We start from the raw sequence: 17272 nt of genomic DNA, 5'->3' as shown, positions 1-17272 counted from the left end.
TTGTTCTGTAGATTTTCTGGTTTCTCTACTTGAAACAAAAAATGGGTTTGCAGAGATCAATAGACGGGCAGACAAAGAGCTCAACACCGAAACTAATGGAAGAAAGCTACGAGGAAGAGGAAGAAGAAGACGAGCATGGAGACACTCTCTGTGGAAGCTGTGGAGGTAATTACACAACTGATGAGTTCTGGATTTGCTGTGATGTTTGTGAACGCTGGTACCACGGGAAATGCGTGAAGATAACACCAGCTAAAGCAGAGAGCATCAAGCAGTATAAATGCCCGCCTTGCTGTGCTAAGAAAGGAGGAAGACAGTGATGGTGATGAATTGATGATGATGACCTTCTCAAAGAGACTCTGGCTCTTCTTCTTATGTTTTAATCGATATGTTAATCAACTTTTTTCTTTTTTTTTTTTTTTAACCTTTTTTTTTTTTTTTTTTGGACACAAGTCCAGCAAATTCTTTTTTCTCTGAGTTTAGATTTAATTAGTACAAAGTGTTACAAGCTTAGACTGCTTAGTCACTGTTACGACTGGAAGAGCTGAGAGACATAAATTTTCATCATTTGGATTTAAGGTTCCTTAATTATTCGAAGGTAAGTAAGCTAGCGTAAGATCATGTTTCTTTATTTGTATTAAGAGATTTTTAATTAGATAGAAAAGAAATCTTCACCTTATAGTCTTCTTTGGGGATTACAGAACCCCTCACAGGTAGAGTGGTTGAAAGTAATCTAGAAAAGAGAGTACCAAATTTATCACTTCCAATTTCTAAATGGATTTAATTTTATTTTGTAATAATTTTTTTTTGTAGAAAAGCTTATCGTTACAAATAATTTTGCTCTAATTTTTTTTTCTACAATAACGTACGTGCATACACAATGACAACGCGGAAACAGGATTTTGGACTCAACGTACAGTTTGGGTATATTTTTGCTACACTTGTAAAAAAAAAGAAACAAAAGTATATAAACTGATGAAAACGAAAAGAGAAGTTAAACGTGTTCAAGAGAAGAAGAAAGTGAAAGAAAGAAGTAGCTGGGAGAGAGTCTGAAGCTAGAATCTGGTCGATAATCATATAAGAAAAGGATCGAGAAAGAAGAATCGAGCAAGAGTCAACCCTAGGACCCAAAGATGGAATCCATAATGCCTATGCTCCAAGTAACCCTAAGAGGAGCGCAAGTGATTTGTATATATTCCTCGTGTACGTAAACTAAACGAATGACATTTCATAACCTAGCACTCAAACTTTTATAGGCTTTGATCCCATATATATATGAATTCTTGATTTTCAATTTTGGATATGCTGCGTGAGATTGTTATTTGATCCCCAGCTTGGATTCTAGGTTTTTTCTTTTCTTCATTTTTTGCTAGTTTTTTCTTCTGATATTTTTTTTTGTTTTTTTTTTTAAATGTTCTACTGTAGTTTGTTTGCAGAGGAACCTTCATCAAGGTCAATGGGGAAGCAATTTGATAAAAAGAAAATCACTTGGACGATTAAAAATTTCTCCTCTTTACCAGCCGACATTATTTATTCTGATCCTTTTGTCGTTGGTGGCTGCAAATGGTACAAACTTTTCTAATGTTATTTTTTTGTCTATTTTGGGGGTTTACGTGATGTACTCCTTTGTTTTCTTTGGCTTTTTTTTTTGTCCAGGCATCTACGGGCCTATCCCAAGGGGTATAATAATACTAATTCCTTGTCCCTATTTCTGGGTGTTCTTAACTCTACTTCTTTGCCTTCCGGATGGAGAAGACACGCTAAATTTCGTCTGACAATAGTAAATCAATTATCAGATAAACTCTCTCAGTCAAAACTTAAAGGTAATTACTTCTCCCCACTTCTAGACATAATCATAAACCCAAAATATATAATCATATAGATAGGAAGTAACAATCCTTTTTCATCCCACATCTTCTTATCATTCAGAAGAACGACAGGTGCATAGTTCAAGTACTATTGCTTTTATTCCAAGTAAATGATTGAATAGATGATTTTTTTTTTTTTGTTGTTGTGGTTTTACAGAACTAGAAAACTGGTTTGATGAGAAGACTTCCAATTGGGGTCTTCCATCCATGTGTCCCCTGAATGAGATTCATGCCAAAGATAGTGGATATCTATTAAACGGGGAACTTAAAGTTGTTGCGGAGATAGACGTTCTTGAAACTATTGGCAAAGTAGATGTAACAGAGGAAACTTCAACAATAGCTGAAATCGTAGATGTTAATGGCTTTAACCTTCCTCCTTCACAGGTAATTAGAGAATTTTTTTATGATGATGTGTTCTATGATATGGTGCTTTTTTGGTGTCTCGGGAAACTACTCCTTGAATATGCATTCTACTTTTTGTTTCAAAATCACAGGCAAAATCTGTGAGCCGTATGTTTGAAAGACACCCAGAGGTTGCGTCAGACTTCCGTCCAAAGAACCCAAACCTCAGGACGGGTTACATGAGTCTGCTACTCAGTCTGATTCAGAGTATGAGCAAGTTACCTCAGGAAATTTCCAAGGATGATCTGTTGGATGCTTATGCTGCATTGGGATCCATGAAAGATGCTGGGTTTAAACTGGATTGGTTGGAGAAGAGACTTTATGAAGTGTCAGAAAAGAAGGAGAATGAGGAGGCTAGTCAGATTGGGCTAAAAGAAATGGAGGAAGAGTTGAAGGATATGAAGCAGAAGTGTTCAGACATGGAAGCTCTGGTGGAGAAGGAGAAGGCGAAAGTGTCGGCTGTGAAAGCTCCTATCTTATTCGATGATATTGTTTAATGGCCCTCGATTAAGGCACTTGGAGTTTGGTTATGCTTGGTGTTGTGGGCTGTTCTTGCTAATGAGTCCTCTTCAAACTAAGGAAGATAAAAGAGACCCATATCTTGGAAATATCCGTAATGTTGTCAATTGTAAATCTCTTGATTTAATTTCTGTTAAGAATTGATCGATAATAGAGTATATAATCAATATTTACTCAAAAAAATTCCGTAGGATGACTTTCATATCAAATGCATCGATGAATGAATCAAGCAGCGACAAAATTGTAGGAGTTTTGTTTTTTTTTGGTTATCATAGGAATGCTTCAGTTGTAGGGTTTTGCCTCAATTTTCCCAGTGCCTTGATGAAAAAGTAATATCTTTGTTTTGTATAAACATATTAGTTCATTGTCACATGAAGAGTCGCACCAAACAAGTGGCTCTCCTTGATGGACGCAATTTAATATCCATTCAGGGCTATTTCATGATTATGCCAGAGAGTATCAAGTCACGATGAGTCAAGGTTAATAAATATGATACTAATTACGAAATGCCTGAATTTTCTTTATATATTTATCTGTTGTGGCTAAGGTTTTAGCACCGACGTTGTGATATCGTCTGGCTTTGCCTTCGTCATCCTAAACTGCAGTTTGTAAAAGCTGAGAGATTCTCATCCTATAAATGTATAAAGAACTTACTACTTTTGAGTCTAACGATAGTGAAGATGTTGAATATTCTCCGTCTCAATCTTCGTCGGAAGACGAAGAAACTGTCGAAGTCAATGGGTTTCAGGTTCTTCCTACACAAGTAAGCACGAAATTATTCAACTCTCTGTTCTCTAACAGCACTTTGTTTCTTATTCCTTTTTAATTAAATACTGAAGATAGTTCGATTTGACCTTTTTTTTTTGGTTAACAATTTTCTGCTTAACAGGAAGATATGGTCAATGAAATGTTTAAAAAACATCTTCAAACTTCGATTTGAAGAATCACAAACTCAAGAATGCTTACATGGATGTCCTCCTCGACCTAATTGAGACATTAAGCCAGTCGGCGAAGGAGCTTTCATCGGAAGACCTAGAAAAAGCAGAGAGTACGCTTTTTGATCTTACTAAAGCAGGCTTGAAAGTGAGTTGGTTGCGTCAGAATTTGGATGAGCTTACTTGAAGAAGGAGAAACAGAGACTTAGTGGGATTCAATCAGAGAACTCGAGGAACAGGTCAAGAAGCGAAAGCTGAATTTGTCCGATTTGGAATCCGACCTTCGAATAGAGAGAGCTACAGCTTTGGTTTCTAATGACTGAATTGGGTTCGGCGATGTTGTCTGAATGAATGAAGTCTTTCATCTTTTTACTTTTCCTTTCCCTGTTTCAGCAGATTTTGATTTTTTGTTACTTAGCTTGTGAGTTGTGAAACAAGGATCAAATCGTTCTTTAAGGTTTTGCCTTGTTTTATGTTTAAATCAAAAAGAAAATTCTTCTTGGTTTTAAGAAAATTCATAAATCAATTGATCCCCCCATATATGATGTGGTACAAAAGTTAAAAAGTTAAAAAATACACACTTTTACCCTCTATGTTGGATGCTTTTGCTAGTTCACTGGAATCCATGACAGATAATGGATTTGAACTGGATTGGATGGTGAGGAAAACTTATGAAGGGTTAAAAAAGGAGAATGAGGAGGCTAGTGAGAAATGGAGGACATGACGCTGAAATGTTCAGACATGGAAGCTTTGGTGGAGAAGGGGAAGGCAAAAGTGTTGGCTGCAAAAGCTCATATCTCATTCGACGATATTGCTTAATTTTTTCTTATGTTATTAAGGCACTTGGAGTTTGGTTCTACTTGGTGTTGTGGGCTGTTCTTGCTAAAGAGTCCTCTTCAAACTTAGAAAGATAAAAGGAGACTCATATGTCTTGGAAATATCCACAATGCTGTAAAATGTAAATCTCTAGATTATTTTAAAAGACTGACCGCAGAGTATAGAATCAATATTAACTCAAAAAAAAAATTCCACAGAATGACTTGCATATCGAATGCGCATAAATGCAGTAGCTATGAGGTTGGAGATTTTTTTAGTGTTTTGCCTAGTTTCTGTCAATTTTACTCAATGCCTTGATGATAAAGTAATGACGTGTAAGAACATATTTTTTCGTTTTTCTTGGGAAAGCTGTTGTTTTGGTCAATGATAAAGCCATAAAGTGTAAATAAGAAACCTAGTTTGTCTTACGAAGAGTCGCTATCAAACAACCGTCTCAATTCAGATGATGTATATGCAGTTTTATCTATCGCTGTTTACCAATTTTACTTTATTGATAGTAATTATGGCAAAGAGCAAGTCACGATGAGTCAGGTTCGTCATTTATTTTACCAAGAAATCAGAATTTTCTTTATATATGTGATCATCTGGCTTCTTCATCGTAAACAAAAGTTCGAAAGCTACGGAATTCTCATAATCATGTCGACAAAAGAAAATAGTTATGTGCATACTAGTGATAGCAAAGATGATGATTTGACTCCGTATGAAGATGAAGATGAAGAAACTGTTGGCGTCAATGGGTTTCAGATTCTTGTTTCACAAGTAAGCACAAGAATTTTTAATTATCTGTTCTCTAACAGAACATGAAAAATTAAATGTGATAGTCTTTTTTGTTCATACTCTCTAGTCTCTACTATTATTATTGAAGATAATTCGATTTGACCTTTTCAATTTGCCATTTTCTGGTTCAAAGGAAAAACAGGTGAAGGAAATGTTTGAAAAACATCCAGAATTCACTTCAAATTTCAATTTCAAGAATCAGCAGATCAGGAATATTTTTATGGAAGTCCTCCTTTACCTAATCGAGACACTGAGCAAGTCGACACGAGAGCTTTCCATAGAAGACCTAAACGAAGTAGAGTGTAATGTACGCGCTTGGCGTGCCAAAGAATCTGCACTGACATTAGCACTTCTGGGAATAAAAAATAAGGAGAAAGAAAAAAACTCTTCCATGTCCATCTCTATATCGTCGGGATAGGTTTTGAAAGCCGGCCAGTCTTGAGGGGAATACACCATCTTTTTAAGTCTGAGCAGTCTGTATAGAAAGCCACTTCTCGATAATTATGTCCAATCATGCAATGTAAATCCCAAACAAAAGTTTCTACTTCTGCATGCAATGGGGAAAAACTCTGACGGAAATTGGTGGCTCCCTTTATCGTCGAACCATTTATAGCGGCTGAACACATCCAACCTGCACCCGCGAAAGCGTCCCCCATTTTTCACGATCCATCAATAAAACACCTATAACCCGAAAAAACAGTAGGCAGCGATCCTACTCGCCCCATCCCTCTATCATTATTGGCGCAAGGAAACAAATAATAAGGTTTGGGGCTCGCCTTGTTTTATTTTGAATATGCGTACTTTATATGAATTATCTAAGCATTTTAATTAATTAGTCAAACTTAGAATTTTATTCGGGTTTATTTTTTTTTTAAATTTCATAATTTAATTAATCCTACATATATAATGCGTTACAAAAGCTAAAAGGTAAAATATATTATTTTTGCACCATAGTCAGTAGCCCTAGCGACTCGCTAACAAACTTTCAAGTGGAAAATCCTTTATTCTTAATTCTCTCGACTTTGTTCGATTCCAAGGTGGGTTTTTAGATGTATGTTGGTTTTCGCTGATCGAGATTGTTATTACTTTGTTAATAGATTGTTTCGATTAACCTATTTCGGGGTTGTGTGTGTGCGCCGCCATTAAGGTTCTAGGGTTTTTTTTTTTTTCACTTCGTCTTCTTGTAGTTGATCGCGAAGAAATCCATACACGAATTCGAGAAGTTTATCTTCGTTCAAGATTGAAACATAATCTTCAACTAAGCATTGAACTGATCTTTAATCTATTAAAAAAACTGTGTTTGAATAAATTTCAAAATTGCTTGCAGCGGTATAATAGTCTTTTTTTATATAGGTCTTATTTTGCATCGAGTGTGTGTTCCATTGGGGTTTATTGTTTTTATGTATTACTAGGGGTTTGTTCAAAAAAAAAAAATGCATTACTAGGGTTTTCTTATCTTTATGTTCAGGTAACTTTGATTGCAAGGAACCATTTTATCAAAATTCAATGGCGGCGAAGGGAGATTATAAGAAGTTTTGTTGGGAGATAAATAATTTCTCCTCTTTGAAAACTGATTAGAGGTGTTACTCTGTTCCTGTCGTGATCGGTGACTTGAAATGGTAAGAAAAATAAAACCCAAATTTTCTTACAGATTTAAGGTGATTTAAATTCTTCTTACTTTTGGTTTTCTTGCAGGTGTGTTTTTCCGTAATTAAGGGATGTAAAGCAGACTACTTGTCTCTTAATCTAGAAGTTGCTCATTGTCAACCATTGCCTTCTGGATGGAGAAGATACGTCAAATTTAGCATAACTGTAGTAAATCAGCGTTCGCAACAACTCTCTGTCCAAAAAGGTGAATGATCCTTCTTACTTGACATTAACAATCATTGGATTTTCCTTCATCAGTCTACTGAGAGATTGTTAATGCATGCAATTCTTGTGTGTGGAAGAGTTGTTTAGATATTACTCTAATGGTTCATATAGGTCATGTAGTGCAGTATTTTTTTGGTTGATTAACTAATGAGGGGTGTAATATGTTACAGAAACGCAGCGTTGGTTTGAACAGGATGCTCCTGGATGGGGTTTTGCAGAAATGCTTCCGCTTACCAAACTTAATGCCAATGATAGTGGTTTTTTGGTAGATGGACATGTCATGATTGCTGCTGAGGTAGAAGTTCTTGAAGTTATTGGCACCTTAGATGAAATCAGAGGAATCTGTACAGTCTAATGATTTAGTCAACAAGACTCAAGAAGTGAAGGAAAGCATTGATGTTAATGGGTTTCAAGTTCTTCCTTCGCAGGTAATAAACTTAAAAACTAATGGCGATCGAGATCAGATCTTTGTCTATTTAGAGATTTCCAAAGATTCTTTACATGCTGCGTACGTCTACTTTAATTTTGCAGGTAGAATCTGTGAGACGTATATTTGAAAACCACCCTGACATTGCAGTAGGATTCCAAGTAAAGAACCAACATTTGAGGAAAACATTCATGAATTTCCTGGTCAACGTAATCGAGACGCTGTGCCAATCTCTTCAGGAGCTCTCGAATGAAGATCTTGTGGAAGTAGACATTGCACTGACATATTTGAAAGATGCGGGGTTTAAGGTGGATTGGTTGGAGAAGAAGCTGCACCAAGTTAAAGAAAAGAAGGAGAAAGAACAGTCTGGTTTGGTCATACTCCAAGGAATAGAGAAACAGCTTCATGACTTGATGCACAAGTGCGAGACGAAGAAGTCAGAGGTTTTGTCCATTGGAGCTCCTTTAAAGTTCGATGATGTTGTTTGATCACTTTTGTTCATGATTTTCATTTCCATAAACTGGTGTCATCGCAAACGCATTAATTAAAATCTGCCGGTTTGGTTCAATGAAAAGAGCGGTTCTGGCTAAAACCCTTTTTTCCTCTCTCTAACCGGTGTGAAATTCTGGTTAAGAATCAAAACTTTATAAAAAATTTTAACTCAGACAAACCTTTGAATTTTGACTTTTTCATCAACCCTTCACTCGCCGCATATAACTCCGAACTCTTCTCTCGTGTCAGTTACAGAACCAAAAAAACAGCTCTTCTAAATCAACCGAATTTTGGTAAGGTAAAACACAATGAGTCGTTTTGACATAATCATTTCATCTAAGTAACTGATGAAAGCCAAATCAGCTCCAAACTCCCTCGAGTCTACCACGTTGTAATAAAGCATTCTCCTAAGTAAGAAAGAAAGATCAAGAATCAAAAAAAATGTCTTCATCCTCCATATCAAAACGCATCTTTTTGGTCCTTAATTTGGTTGTGGTAGCCATACAAGTCTTTCTTATACGCAATGTTTCATCCATGAACAATACCAACGCGTATCTAAACCACAAATGCTCTGAGATTGAAAGGAAATACAAGCCCAAGAGCCCGTACGAAGGAAACCTCAACTTTCTAATCAAAGACATGTATAAAGACACTTTTGTAAGAGGTTTTGTCTATGCATATCATGGCGACGATCCCAGTACCGTTTACATCTTGCTCCAATGCCGTGGTGACTCCTACGGCTCCAAGTGTGGTTCCTTCCTCACCACGGCCACCTCCGAGGTAACTTTATACACGTCAATGTTCTTATTTTCCAAAAACGAGACAAAAATTTGCCCGAAATGCCACAATTTTTATGAAAGCTTTTAATTGTTTAGAAATATTTAGTGTTTTGCAAAAAAAAAAAACAAAAATAGAAGAAGCCTAGTCTGACTAGGCTAGTCATTTTTGAAATGTTTCAAAATATAATCACTAGTAGATATCTGATGATTTCCACAATAATAAGTTTGTTAAGTGAACTATTTTTACAGGCATTTAACACATATACAAAAAAAAAAAACTAGATGTCATACGTAAATTAATACTATCTTTATGTATGTGACAGCTACGTAGAAGATGTCCAATGAACAAGGCCGGGATAGTTTGGTTTGACAAATGTCTTCTCAAGATTTCTCCAACTGCTTTCTTCGAGAAGATCGATGACAAGAACAAGTTCTATATGTACAGCACGAAGAAAGTAAATGATCCGGTGTCGTTCAATGCGAAGACAAAGGCTCTATTCACCGAGTTGACCACGAAAGCTACTCGTAGATCAGATAAGTTATTGTTGTACGAGAAGGGGGAGATGAATCTAGGGAAGATGAAGCTGTACGGGATGGTGCAGTGTACGCGGGACTTATGGTTTACAGTTTGTAAAACGTGTTTGGATAAGATAATTGGGGAGCTTCCTAAATGCTGCAATGGTAAAGAAGGAGGGAGAGTTGTGAGTGGGAGTTGTAACTTTCGGTATGAGATTTACCCTTTTCTTGACACTGTTCGATGAGATTTACATTTATGGACAACGTTTTTTGAAGACCTACGCAGCACATCTATTTGTATTCAAGTATGGTCAAAAATAATCTTTCTCCAAAATTAAATGCCATGAAATTATAAATGCTTTAAGCATTAAGTTTTCTTGCTGTAAGAGTAACGTCTCAGTGTGGTACACGGCCAAAAAAAAGTGGCTCGATTGGAAGGACAACATTAATATCCACAGGTTATTGAATTTACCTGTTTATTAATATGTAATGTATGACAAGATCACAAGAGTATCAAGTCACAAATGAATGCACTTAACTTTGCAAATATAAATATCTTCTCTGGTCCACATTCCTTGCTGCAATACTGAAAGATCAATTAATCCTCAGATATCTATCTCCAGTTTTTGAAATTGAGATCTTTTCTTCGTAATCAATGGTTAGGAACACAGAGTGTAGTGAATCTAGCGATGAAGAACAGAGATACTCGTCTTCATCTGAAGAATGGTCGGAGTCCTCAGAGGATGTTAATGAAGTTGTTGAAGTTGTTGAAGTCAATGGGTTTCAGATTCTTGATTCGCAGGTAACAAAGCATGAAACTTTACAAATAAAACTCTAATTTCAAGTCGAGTGTAAGAAAACAATTTGACCTTTCTTGTTGAACAGGTAAGCCAGGTGAAGGCAATCTTTGAAAAACATCCAGACATTGCATCAGATTTCAATATAAAGAACCAACAGCTCAAAAATGCTTACATGGGTGTTCTTCTCGACCTAATTATGACACTGTGCCAATCATCGCCTAAGGATCTCACAATGGACAATCTAGAGAAAGCTGATCGAACGGTTCTGGATCTGACAAAAGCTGGCTTGAAGTTGCACTGGTTGCGTGAGAAACTGGACGAAGCTTTCTTGAAGAAGGAGAAAAAACGGGCCATTGATGTTCGGATCAGAGAACTTGAGGAACAAGTCAAGAAGAGAAAGCTGAACTTGTCGGATTTAGAATCTGATCTGAAGAAACAGAAAGCAAAGGCTCTGGTTGCTGAAACTCCGTTTGATTTCAGCGACGTTGTTTGAAACTCCAGTCTGATATCACTAGTTGATGGTTGATGGTTCTAGGTGAAACTCCTCTGTTTCTTGTTCTGTTTTAACCTTCCTTACCACTTATTGATGGTTGTAGGTAAATTGCCTCTGTTTCTGTTTTTGTTTTAACTTTCCTTAATAAAGCACGTCTAATCATGTACCAAAAACCAAATTCATACAAATTTTAACATATATAACAAATCAGAAACAGAGTATTTGAGCCAATAATTTGTTTTTAAATTAAGAACCTAAATATAAGAAGAAACAGAGCAATTGGAAGTCAATACATGCTTTGACATAGGTAACTTACTGCTATGTAAAAATAAGTATTGTTAATCTATCTATACAAAATTCAAGGTATTCAAGATTAATATTCCGTCTTATAGGCTAAGAAATATCCCTAAAAAATCTATGTATGTTGAATTTAGTTTGTTGGAATGTGTCTCAAGACTATCTAACAATATCTGTTACAAAAAAAAATAAAGCTAGAAATATTCTCCTATATATAATTTTACGTTAGGTTACGCTTTTAAAGGTTTGATTAGGGTTTTTGGGTTTATAAATATGAGTTTTGAAAGAGTTTTGTTTTCTTGCGAACGAGGAATCTCCATGACATCAATAACGAACCCATGTGATACGAAGTTTGCTTGGGTTATGAAGAATTTTTCCTCTTTGCAATTACAAGATTGTTATGTTTCTGTTCCAGTTCTGATCCGTGACGTCAAATGGTATTTAATCATCTATATAACGACTCGGTGAATCTTTCTTTATTTTTGGGTTGTTCACTTTTATTTTTCCTCCCAGGCGTCTATTTGTCTACCCTGAGGAAAATAATGGTGATCACTTGTCTCTGTATCTGCAAGTTGATTTCGAATCAATGCCTTGTGGTTGGAGACAATACACACAATTTCACTTAACTGTAGTTAATCAACTTTCCGAGCAATTCTCCGTTAAGACAGGTACGTAAATCTATCTAGCTTTTGATGAGTATTACGTTATGCATGGGAAAAAGTGAATAAGTAAGATACTATTCATCACTAATGTCATTTTGATAGTAGCAATTTGATGTTCCAGTTCACTGGCAGGCCTTTTAGTTGATTTAGTAGTTGTGCTTTAACTATTCAATGTTGATTAACCAATTAATAGGGTGGAAATGTTGCAGAAGGGCGAAAGTGGTTTGATAAGAAAGCTCCGGAATGGGGTTGGGAAGAAATGATTCCTCTAACAAAACTTAATGATATAAATAGTGACTTCTTGGTGAACGGAGAGGTCATGATTGTTGCTGAAGTAGAAACTTTTGAAGCTATTAGCACATCACAAGTTGCAAAGATTAGTGATGATAGTGAATGGACAGTTCTTGAGTATTATTCTTCATCTGAAGAGGACAAGGATGATGTAACTCTTGTAGTCAAGGGCTTTCATGTTCTTGAATCACAAGTAATAAAGCTATTACATTAATGATTTTAACTCTTGTTTCAATATTTTGACACAAACAGATATGACCTAATTTTTTTTTCTTGTTTACATCATCTTCAGGTTAATCAAGTGAAGGAAATGTTTGAGAAACATCCAGATCTCGCATCGAATTTTAACTTCAAGAATCAAAATCTCAAGAATGTCTACATGGGTATTCTTCTTGACTTAATCAAGACATTGAGCAAGTCGCCTAAGGAACTCACTGGTCAGTACACTTTCTGATCTGACAAAAGCAGGCTTTATGTTGTATTGGTTGAATCAGAAGTTGGATAATGCTTTGGAGAGACAAAGAGTTTTGATTCAAACTCTTCGTTCGGAACTTCTGAACTAAGTAACTCATCCTCCAGGTCCTGCGGTTTTGGATGCGAAAATTTCCCCATTTAAGTTGTTTCTTTAAAAGTCTCATTTTTCTTTTCAATGTGGAAGGTAGCTTTTTCTGGTTTTCATCACTATTTATAGCTACTTATATAAGAGGAAGCTGAATGATATTACGGTGACAATATTACAGAGTATATATACAGCTATGTAGTAGGGTTTATATCAATACTAATTACAACTATACCCTCATTATATACAATGTTGTGCTAGGACATTGGAACCTCTTCTCGACCAAAGCTTTGAAAGCCACAAACACTTCTTTTACTTGGGATTTCTGTTTTAGCGGATAAAATGATCAACCATCACAAGATAATATTTGAAATTTTCGGTGGAAAGAAGGGGAGATGTCCAAACATCTGAATAGATATACTCAAGAGAGCGAGTAGAGGTAATTGTGTTTGAGTGAAAAGGCAATTTATGACTTTTATTGATGAAACAGTCTGAACAAGAAAACTGTTGTTGTGTTTTTGAGGAAAAAGGTAAAGAAAACTCAGAGACAATAATTTTTAAAACTGGTAAAGAAGGATGGCCAAACCGGTAATGCCAAGAGGAGAGATCAGTGCGTGGTTGCGGTGAAGTGGTGAAGCTGGTGATGACATTATTGATGACCGGCCACTCATATAGCTCATTCTTAGTTCTGCCTTGGAGTAACTGGGCCCCCGTTTTGAGATCCTTCACATGAAAATAAGCAGGATAAAAGTGCACCGAGACATTGTTAGCATTAGACAACCGATATACCGAAATGAGATTCTTACAGACATTCGGCACATATAAAACATCAATAAGTTTTAGTGAGCGAGATGGAGTAGGAAGTAATGCTGAACCAGTTTGGGAGATGGGAAGACCAGAACCGTCGGCGATTGTGACCTCCTCACCACCGGTGTAAGGCTGATGCATGGAGAGATTAGCAAGGTCGGAGGTTAGATGATGTGTTGCACCGGAGTCCATGATCCAGTTGGCTGGATTATAGGGAGGAGCCATCGCGACGTTCGCACGTGGCTGCCATGGTTGCATGGGAGGCTGCGGAGAACCACCAGAATACGCTGGATAACCACCACCAAACGGAAGCTGTGAGCACCGTCGAGCACTGTGGCCAAACACCCCACACAGTTGACATCTCCCTTGATAACCATGTCCCATACCACGAGAATCATTACGCGAGAAGTGATGTTGCTGTCCACGCGAACCATGACGAGTGTTGCGACGGGGCTGCTGATGACTGCCAGAAGGTTTGTATGAGACGGTGTTTGTGGTGGTTGGAACCGAGGAAGAGTGAACCATAGATTGAAGTTTGAGCTCCTCATTGATGAGTTTTTCATTCACCTCTGTGATCGTTGGAGTGGTGTCACGTCCTTCGATTTGATTGATGACACGTTTATAATCTTCGGGGAGACCACCAAGTATGTAGTCGATCTGGTCTTCATGGGCAATCGGACTTTCAAGCAACGCAAGCTGATCAAAACGGATTGTAAATCCTTGGACATAGTCTTCAATGGATTTGGAGCCCTTCTTCCAGTGAGTAAGTTGATCACGGATCTGCTTGATGTGAGTACGACTAGGCTTGGCGTAGGTATCTTTGAGTGTAACCCAAATATCACGAGAGGTCGAAGCTTTCGACAAGAGTGGTTGAACGGAGAAAGTGATGGTGCCAAGAAGGCCAGAATAGATGAGCTTATCCTGGCATTTCCAGTGTTTGAAGCAGGATTTGGCGTGGAGACACCAGCGGTGGTTAGAGTAGCATCGAGAGGCAAAATGGAACCATCAAGATAGCCAGCAACATCATAGCCATCAAGGAGAGCGTGGATCTGACGACTCCACATTAAAAATTTTGTTGCGGTGAGTTTAGTCACATTTGACATGTTGACATTCACGAGAGAAGATTCATCAGAAGAGACAACAACCTCATTGGGAGCAGCCATGGCCGATAAGAAGAGAACGAAGAGAAAGAAGATAGAGGAGAAGAAAGATGGCGGCGGAAAAAATAAAAATTTAGGTCTTTTAGATCTTTTTATGCTCTGACACCATATAAGAGGAAGCTGAATGATATTACGGTGACAATAGTACAGAGTATATATACAGCTATGTAGTAAGGTTTATATCAATACTAATTACAACTATACCCTCATTATATACATATCCTAACAACTTATACATTGTTGTTGAGCCTGTTAATGAACAAACCAAGTCCATTTTACAACAGTACACACTTGACGTATCTGAGTGGAGTGTCATTGTGCTTTTCATATAGCAACCCTTCACACTATGGTTACGCCAGACTGGAAGAAGCTGATATATATCACTCTTGGATTTGTATGTTTTTGACGGCAAGAGAAAATAAACAGACCGAAAAAGTATGCGAATAACACACATATTGTAACTCACATATACGTACGTACGACTACAAGTAATCGAAAATATACACTACTCAAAAATAATAACAATCGCTTAATTTAAACAGATTTTGCGATGACTTATGCTTTCTCAAGATATGGGTTGCAATAAACCCTTACTGTTAATTGAAACGGTTTGCTAAAGTTCAAAAGGATTGAACCGGTTTATTAAGGTCAAAGCACCGACGCAGCCCAAAGTCTTATGATCAATCCGGGTCAACGAACATACCACCACACTAGACGCGCAATTTGTAAACCTCTATTTCTTCCTCTGCATGATCGTCCGACGCAGAGCCACATCTCCCGTTTATACAAAAAAAAGAAAACAAGATTCTTCATCTCCATTCTTTTTCAGTGCGTCTGATTAGGGTTTTGAACTTTTAAAAGGGGTTTTCTCGTTTTCTTCTATCTAGTAGAATCTTTATATCACTTCAATGGTTAATCAAGGATTTAAGAGGTTTGGTTGGGTGGTGAAAGACTTGCGATGGTCGTGTTGCTCTGTTCCAATCCAAATTGGTGACGCTAACTGGTAAATGCATAGTTTCTTTCTCGTCCATTATTAACGTGATCGTATATATATATTATCAATCGAGCATTCAATAATACTTTCTTTTGGTTTATTTCTTTCTTTATGGCAGGCGTCTTGTTGCTAATCCCAACGGAAACCGCCATGCTGATCACTTTTCTGTGTATCTGGAAGTTATTATGGAACCATTTCCTAGTGGATGGAGAAGATACGTGGAGTATCGCTTCACTATAGTCAATCACCTTTCTGAGGCACATGCCGTACATAAAAGTAAATCATATTTATATATATATATATAGGCACAATGGTTGTGATCATGATTCATTGACTGGCGATAAATAAAATAGTGATGGATCTTGTTGTTACATGTTTAATTTACAGAAGGATGGGGCTGGTTTGATAAGAACAATAAGAATCTCGGTATTAGAGATGTGGTTCCTGTAAGCAGACTTATTCCCATAAACGGTGGATTCTTGTTGAATGGGGAGATTACGATTACTGCTGAAGTAGGAGTTCTTGAAGTTATTGACACATTAAGTCTTACACCACAAATTGAGGAGATTAGTACTGATCGTGGTGAACAGAGAGCTCATGATGATTCCTCTTCATCTGAAGATTTGCAGAGCAAAGATGATACTATTGAGGTCAACGGTTTTCAGGTTCTTGTTTCGCAGGTAATGTTAATAATACAGAGCTTCTTCACCTCTTGTTTCAATATTTGAGATAAATTTTTAATTTGTTTGATCATCACAGGTTGATGAGGTGAAGGCACTCTTTGAGAAACATCCAGATCTCGCACAGGGTTTCAGTTTAAAGAATCAACACATCAAGAACGCTTACATGAATGCTCTGCTTGAGCTAATCAAGACACTCTGCAAAGCTTCTAAGGATCTCTGCGTGAAAGACCTGAAGGAAGCAGACAATACGCTTTCTGATCTAATAAAAGCAGGGTGGAATTTGGAATGGTTGCGTAAGAAGTTCGATCAGGCTTTGGAAAAACAGGTAGAGTACGACACACGGATCAGAGAACTGGAGAATCAGGTCAAGAAGCGAAAGCTGGAATTGGCAGAGCTTGAAACCGACCTAGAGAAAGAGAAAGCTGCAGCTTCCGCTTCACTAATGTTGTTTGATTGAACTTCTTAATTTGAGTCTTGTCCATTGTTTAATTAGGAATAGTATTTTCCACTTAAAGACTTAATAACTTCATTTTAGGTAGAGTTGAGAAACGAAAATATATCCTCTTTTAACCGGAGAAGATTAAGAGATTTGAGTGTTTCTTGCTGAATAAGTAATTTCTTTTGCCCTCTTCTGCTTAGTATCCTCAACTAAGCTTGATGCCGTTTCTACCTTCTAAAAAGACAACTGTGTGCCGTTTTGTGCTCCACTTGTTAAAACAACGTGTCGGTATAACAAAACATAAACGCTTAAAGAGGTTTTTCTAGACTGTTCTACTGGGCTTACTCTTCGGCCCAAGTTTGTGTACGACTAAAAAATTTAGTCAAAGAAGTCAGAGTTCGTCGTATCAAAAAAGTTTCCTTCTTTTGGGGCTACTATTCTTCAATCTTCAGTTCAGTCTCTCCGACTCCCCAATTTCCAACACTCACAAGGTCAAATCTTTAAACACTAATCTTTTGATTTCGTAAACTCTGTTTCTCTATGTCGATTATGGTACTTTGTTTGATGTTTTAAGAGTGTCTGGATCTTCGTTTAGGTTTTGTTGCTTGATTGTTCGATTGTGTACAAAATTACTTCTACGGTTTTTTTTTTTTTTTTTTTTTTTTT

At 37.0% G+C, this 17272-nt stretch overlaps 7 protein-coding genes, 1 long non-coding RNA gene and 2 pseudogenes across 10 annotated transcripts in view; 9 read left to right on the top strand and 1 right to left on the bottom strand.

The window, feature by feature from the left end:
• Positions 7-398, top strand: LOC104781751 (PHD finger protein ALFIN-LIKE 2-like). The gene has a single exon (XM_010506488.2). It carries the CDS (start codon positions 42-44, stop codon positions 315-317), a length of 276 nt encoding a protein of 91 aa, XP_010504790.1. The 5' UTR covers positions 7-41; the 3' UTR covers positions 318-398.
• LOC104781750 (protein RESTRICTED TEV MOVEMENT 3-like) lies at positions 1241-3061 on the top strand. Of its 2 annotated transcripts, none has more exons than XM_010506487.2 (5): positions 1241-1342; positions 1434-1563; positions 1654-1820; positions 2023-2249; positions 2360-3061. In XM_010506487.2, the coding sequence occupies exons 2-5, from the start codon at positions 1454-1456 to the stop codon at positions 2762-2764; spliced, it is 909 nt and encodes a 302-aa protein (XP_010504789.1). In that variant the 5' UTR covers positions 1241-1342; positions 1434-1453; the 3' UTR covers positions 2765-3061. The 2 variants fall into 2 exon arrangements, with proteins under 2 accessions (XP_010504789.1, XP_010504788.1); XM_010506486.2 differs by having other exon boundaries at positions 1423-1563; positions 2360-3060.
• Positions 3414-4044, top strand: LOC109132533 (annotated as a pseudogene).
• On the top strand, positions 6711-8122 carry LOC104784150 (annotated as a pseudogene).
• Positions 8458-9759, top strand: LOC104781749 (putative cysteine-rich repeat secretory protein 61). Its single transcript, XM_010506485.1, has 2 exons — positions 8458-8906; positions 9229-9759. The coding sequence occupies exons 1-2, from the start codon at positions 8568-8570 to the stop codon at positions 9664-9666; spliced, it is 777 nt and encodes a 258-aa protein (XP_010504787.1). The 5' UTR covers positions 8458-8567; the 3' UTR covers positions 9667-9759.
• Positions 10077-10773, top strand: LOC104781748 (MATH domain and coiled-coil domain-containing protein At3g58280-like). The gene is made up of 2 exons (XM_010506484.2): positions 10077-10223; positions 10307-10773. The coding sequence occupies exons 1-2, from the start codon at positions 10077-10079 to the stop codon at positions 10712-10714; spliced, it is 555 nt and encodes a 184-aa protein (XP_010504786.1). The 3' UTR covers positions 10715-10773.
• On the top strand, positions 11330-12418 carry LOC104784149 (MATH domain and coiled-coil domain-containing protein At3g58280-like). Of its 2 annotated transcripts, XM_019244398.1 has the most exons (5): positions 11330-11448; positions 11525-11683; positions 11867-11921; positions 11990-12157; positions 12257-12418. In XM_019244398.1, the coding sequence occupies exons 1-5, from the start codon at positions 11330-11332 to the stop codon at positions 12416-12418; spliced, it is 663 nt and encodes a 220-aa protein (XP_019099943.1). The 2 variants fall into 2 exon arrangements, with proteins under 2 accessions (XP_019099943.1, XP_019099942.1); XM_019244397.1 differs by having other exon boundaries at positions 11525-11679; positions 11883-12157.
• Positions 12854-14493, bottom strand: LOC104784148. The gene is made up of 2 exons (XM_010509212.1): positions 14295-14493; positions 12854-14148 (listed from the first exon to the last, which is right to left on the bottom strand). Exons 1-2 carry the CDS (start codon positions 14491-14493, stop codon positions 12854-12856), a joined length of 1494 nt encoding a protein of 497 aa, XP_010507514.1.
• On the top strand, positions 15399-16624 carry LOC104781746 (MATH domain and coiled-coil domain-containing protein At3g58280-like). The gene is made up of 4 exons (XM_010506483.2): positions 15399-15493; positions 15603-15760; positions 15872-16164; positions 16244-16624. The coding sequence occupies exons 1-4, from the start codon at positions 15399-15401 to the stop codon at positions 16622-16624; spliced, it is 927 nt and encodes a 308-aa protein (XP_010504785.2).
• LOC104781745 overlaps positions 16825-17272 on the top strand; it is a 1241-nt gene continuing 793 nt past the window's right edge. The window contains exons 1-2 of the long non-coding RNA XR_002037590.1: positions 16825-16894; positions 16965-17097. This is a non-coding gene — a long non-coding RNA (uncharacterized LOC104781745). The remainder of the gene's footprint in view (positions 16895-16964; positions 17098-17272) is intronic.

This window comes from Camelina sativa, chromosome 4, assembly GCF_000633955.1.
Source record: "Camelina sativa cultivar DH55 chromosome 4, Cs, whole genome shotgun sequence".
Lineage (NCBI taxonomy): Eukaryota > Viridiplantae > Streptophyta > Magnoliopsida > Brassicales > Brassicaceae > Camelina > Camelina sativa.
This window is presented reverse-complemented; position numbering and strand designations above follow the sequence as displayed.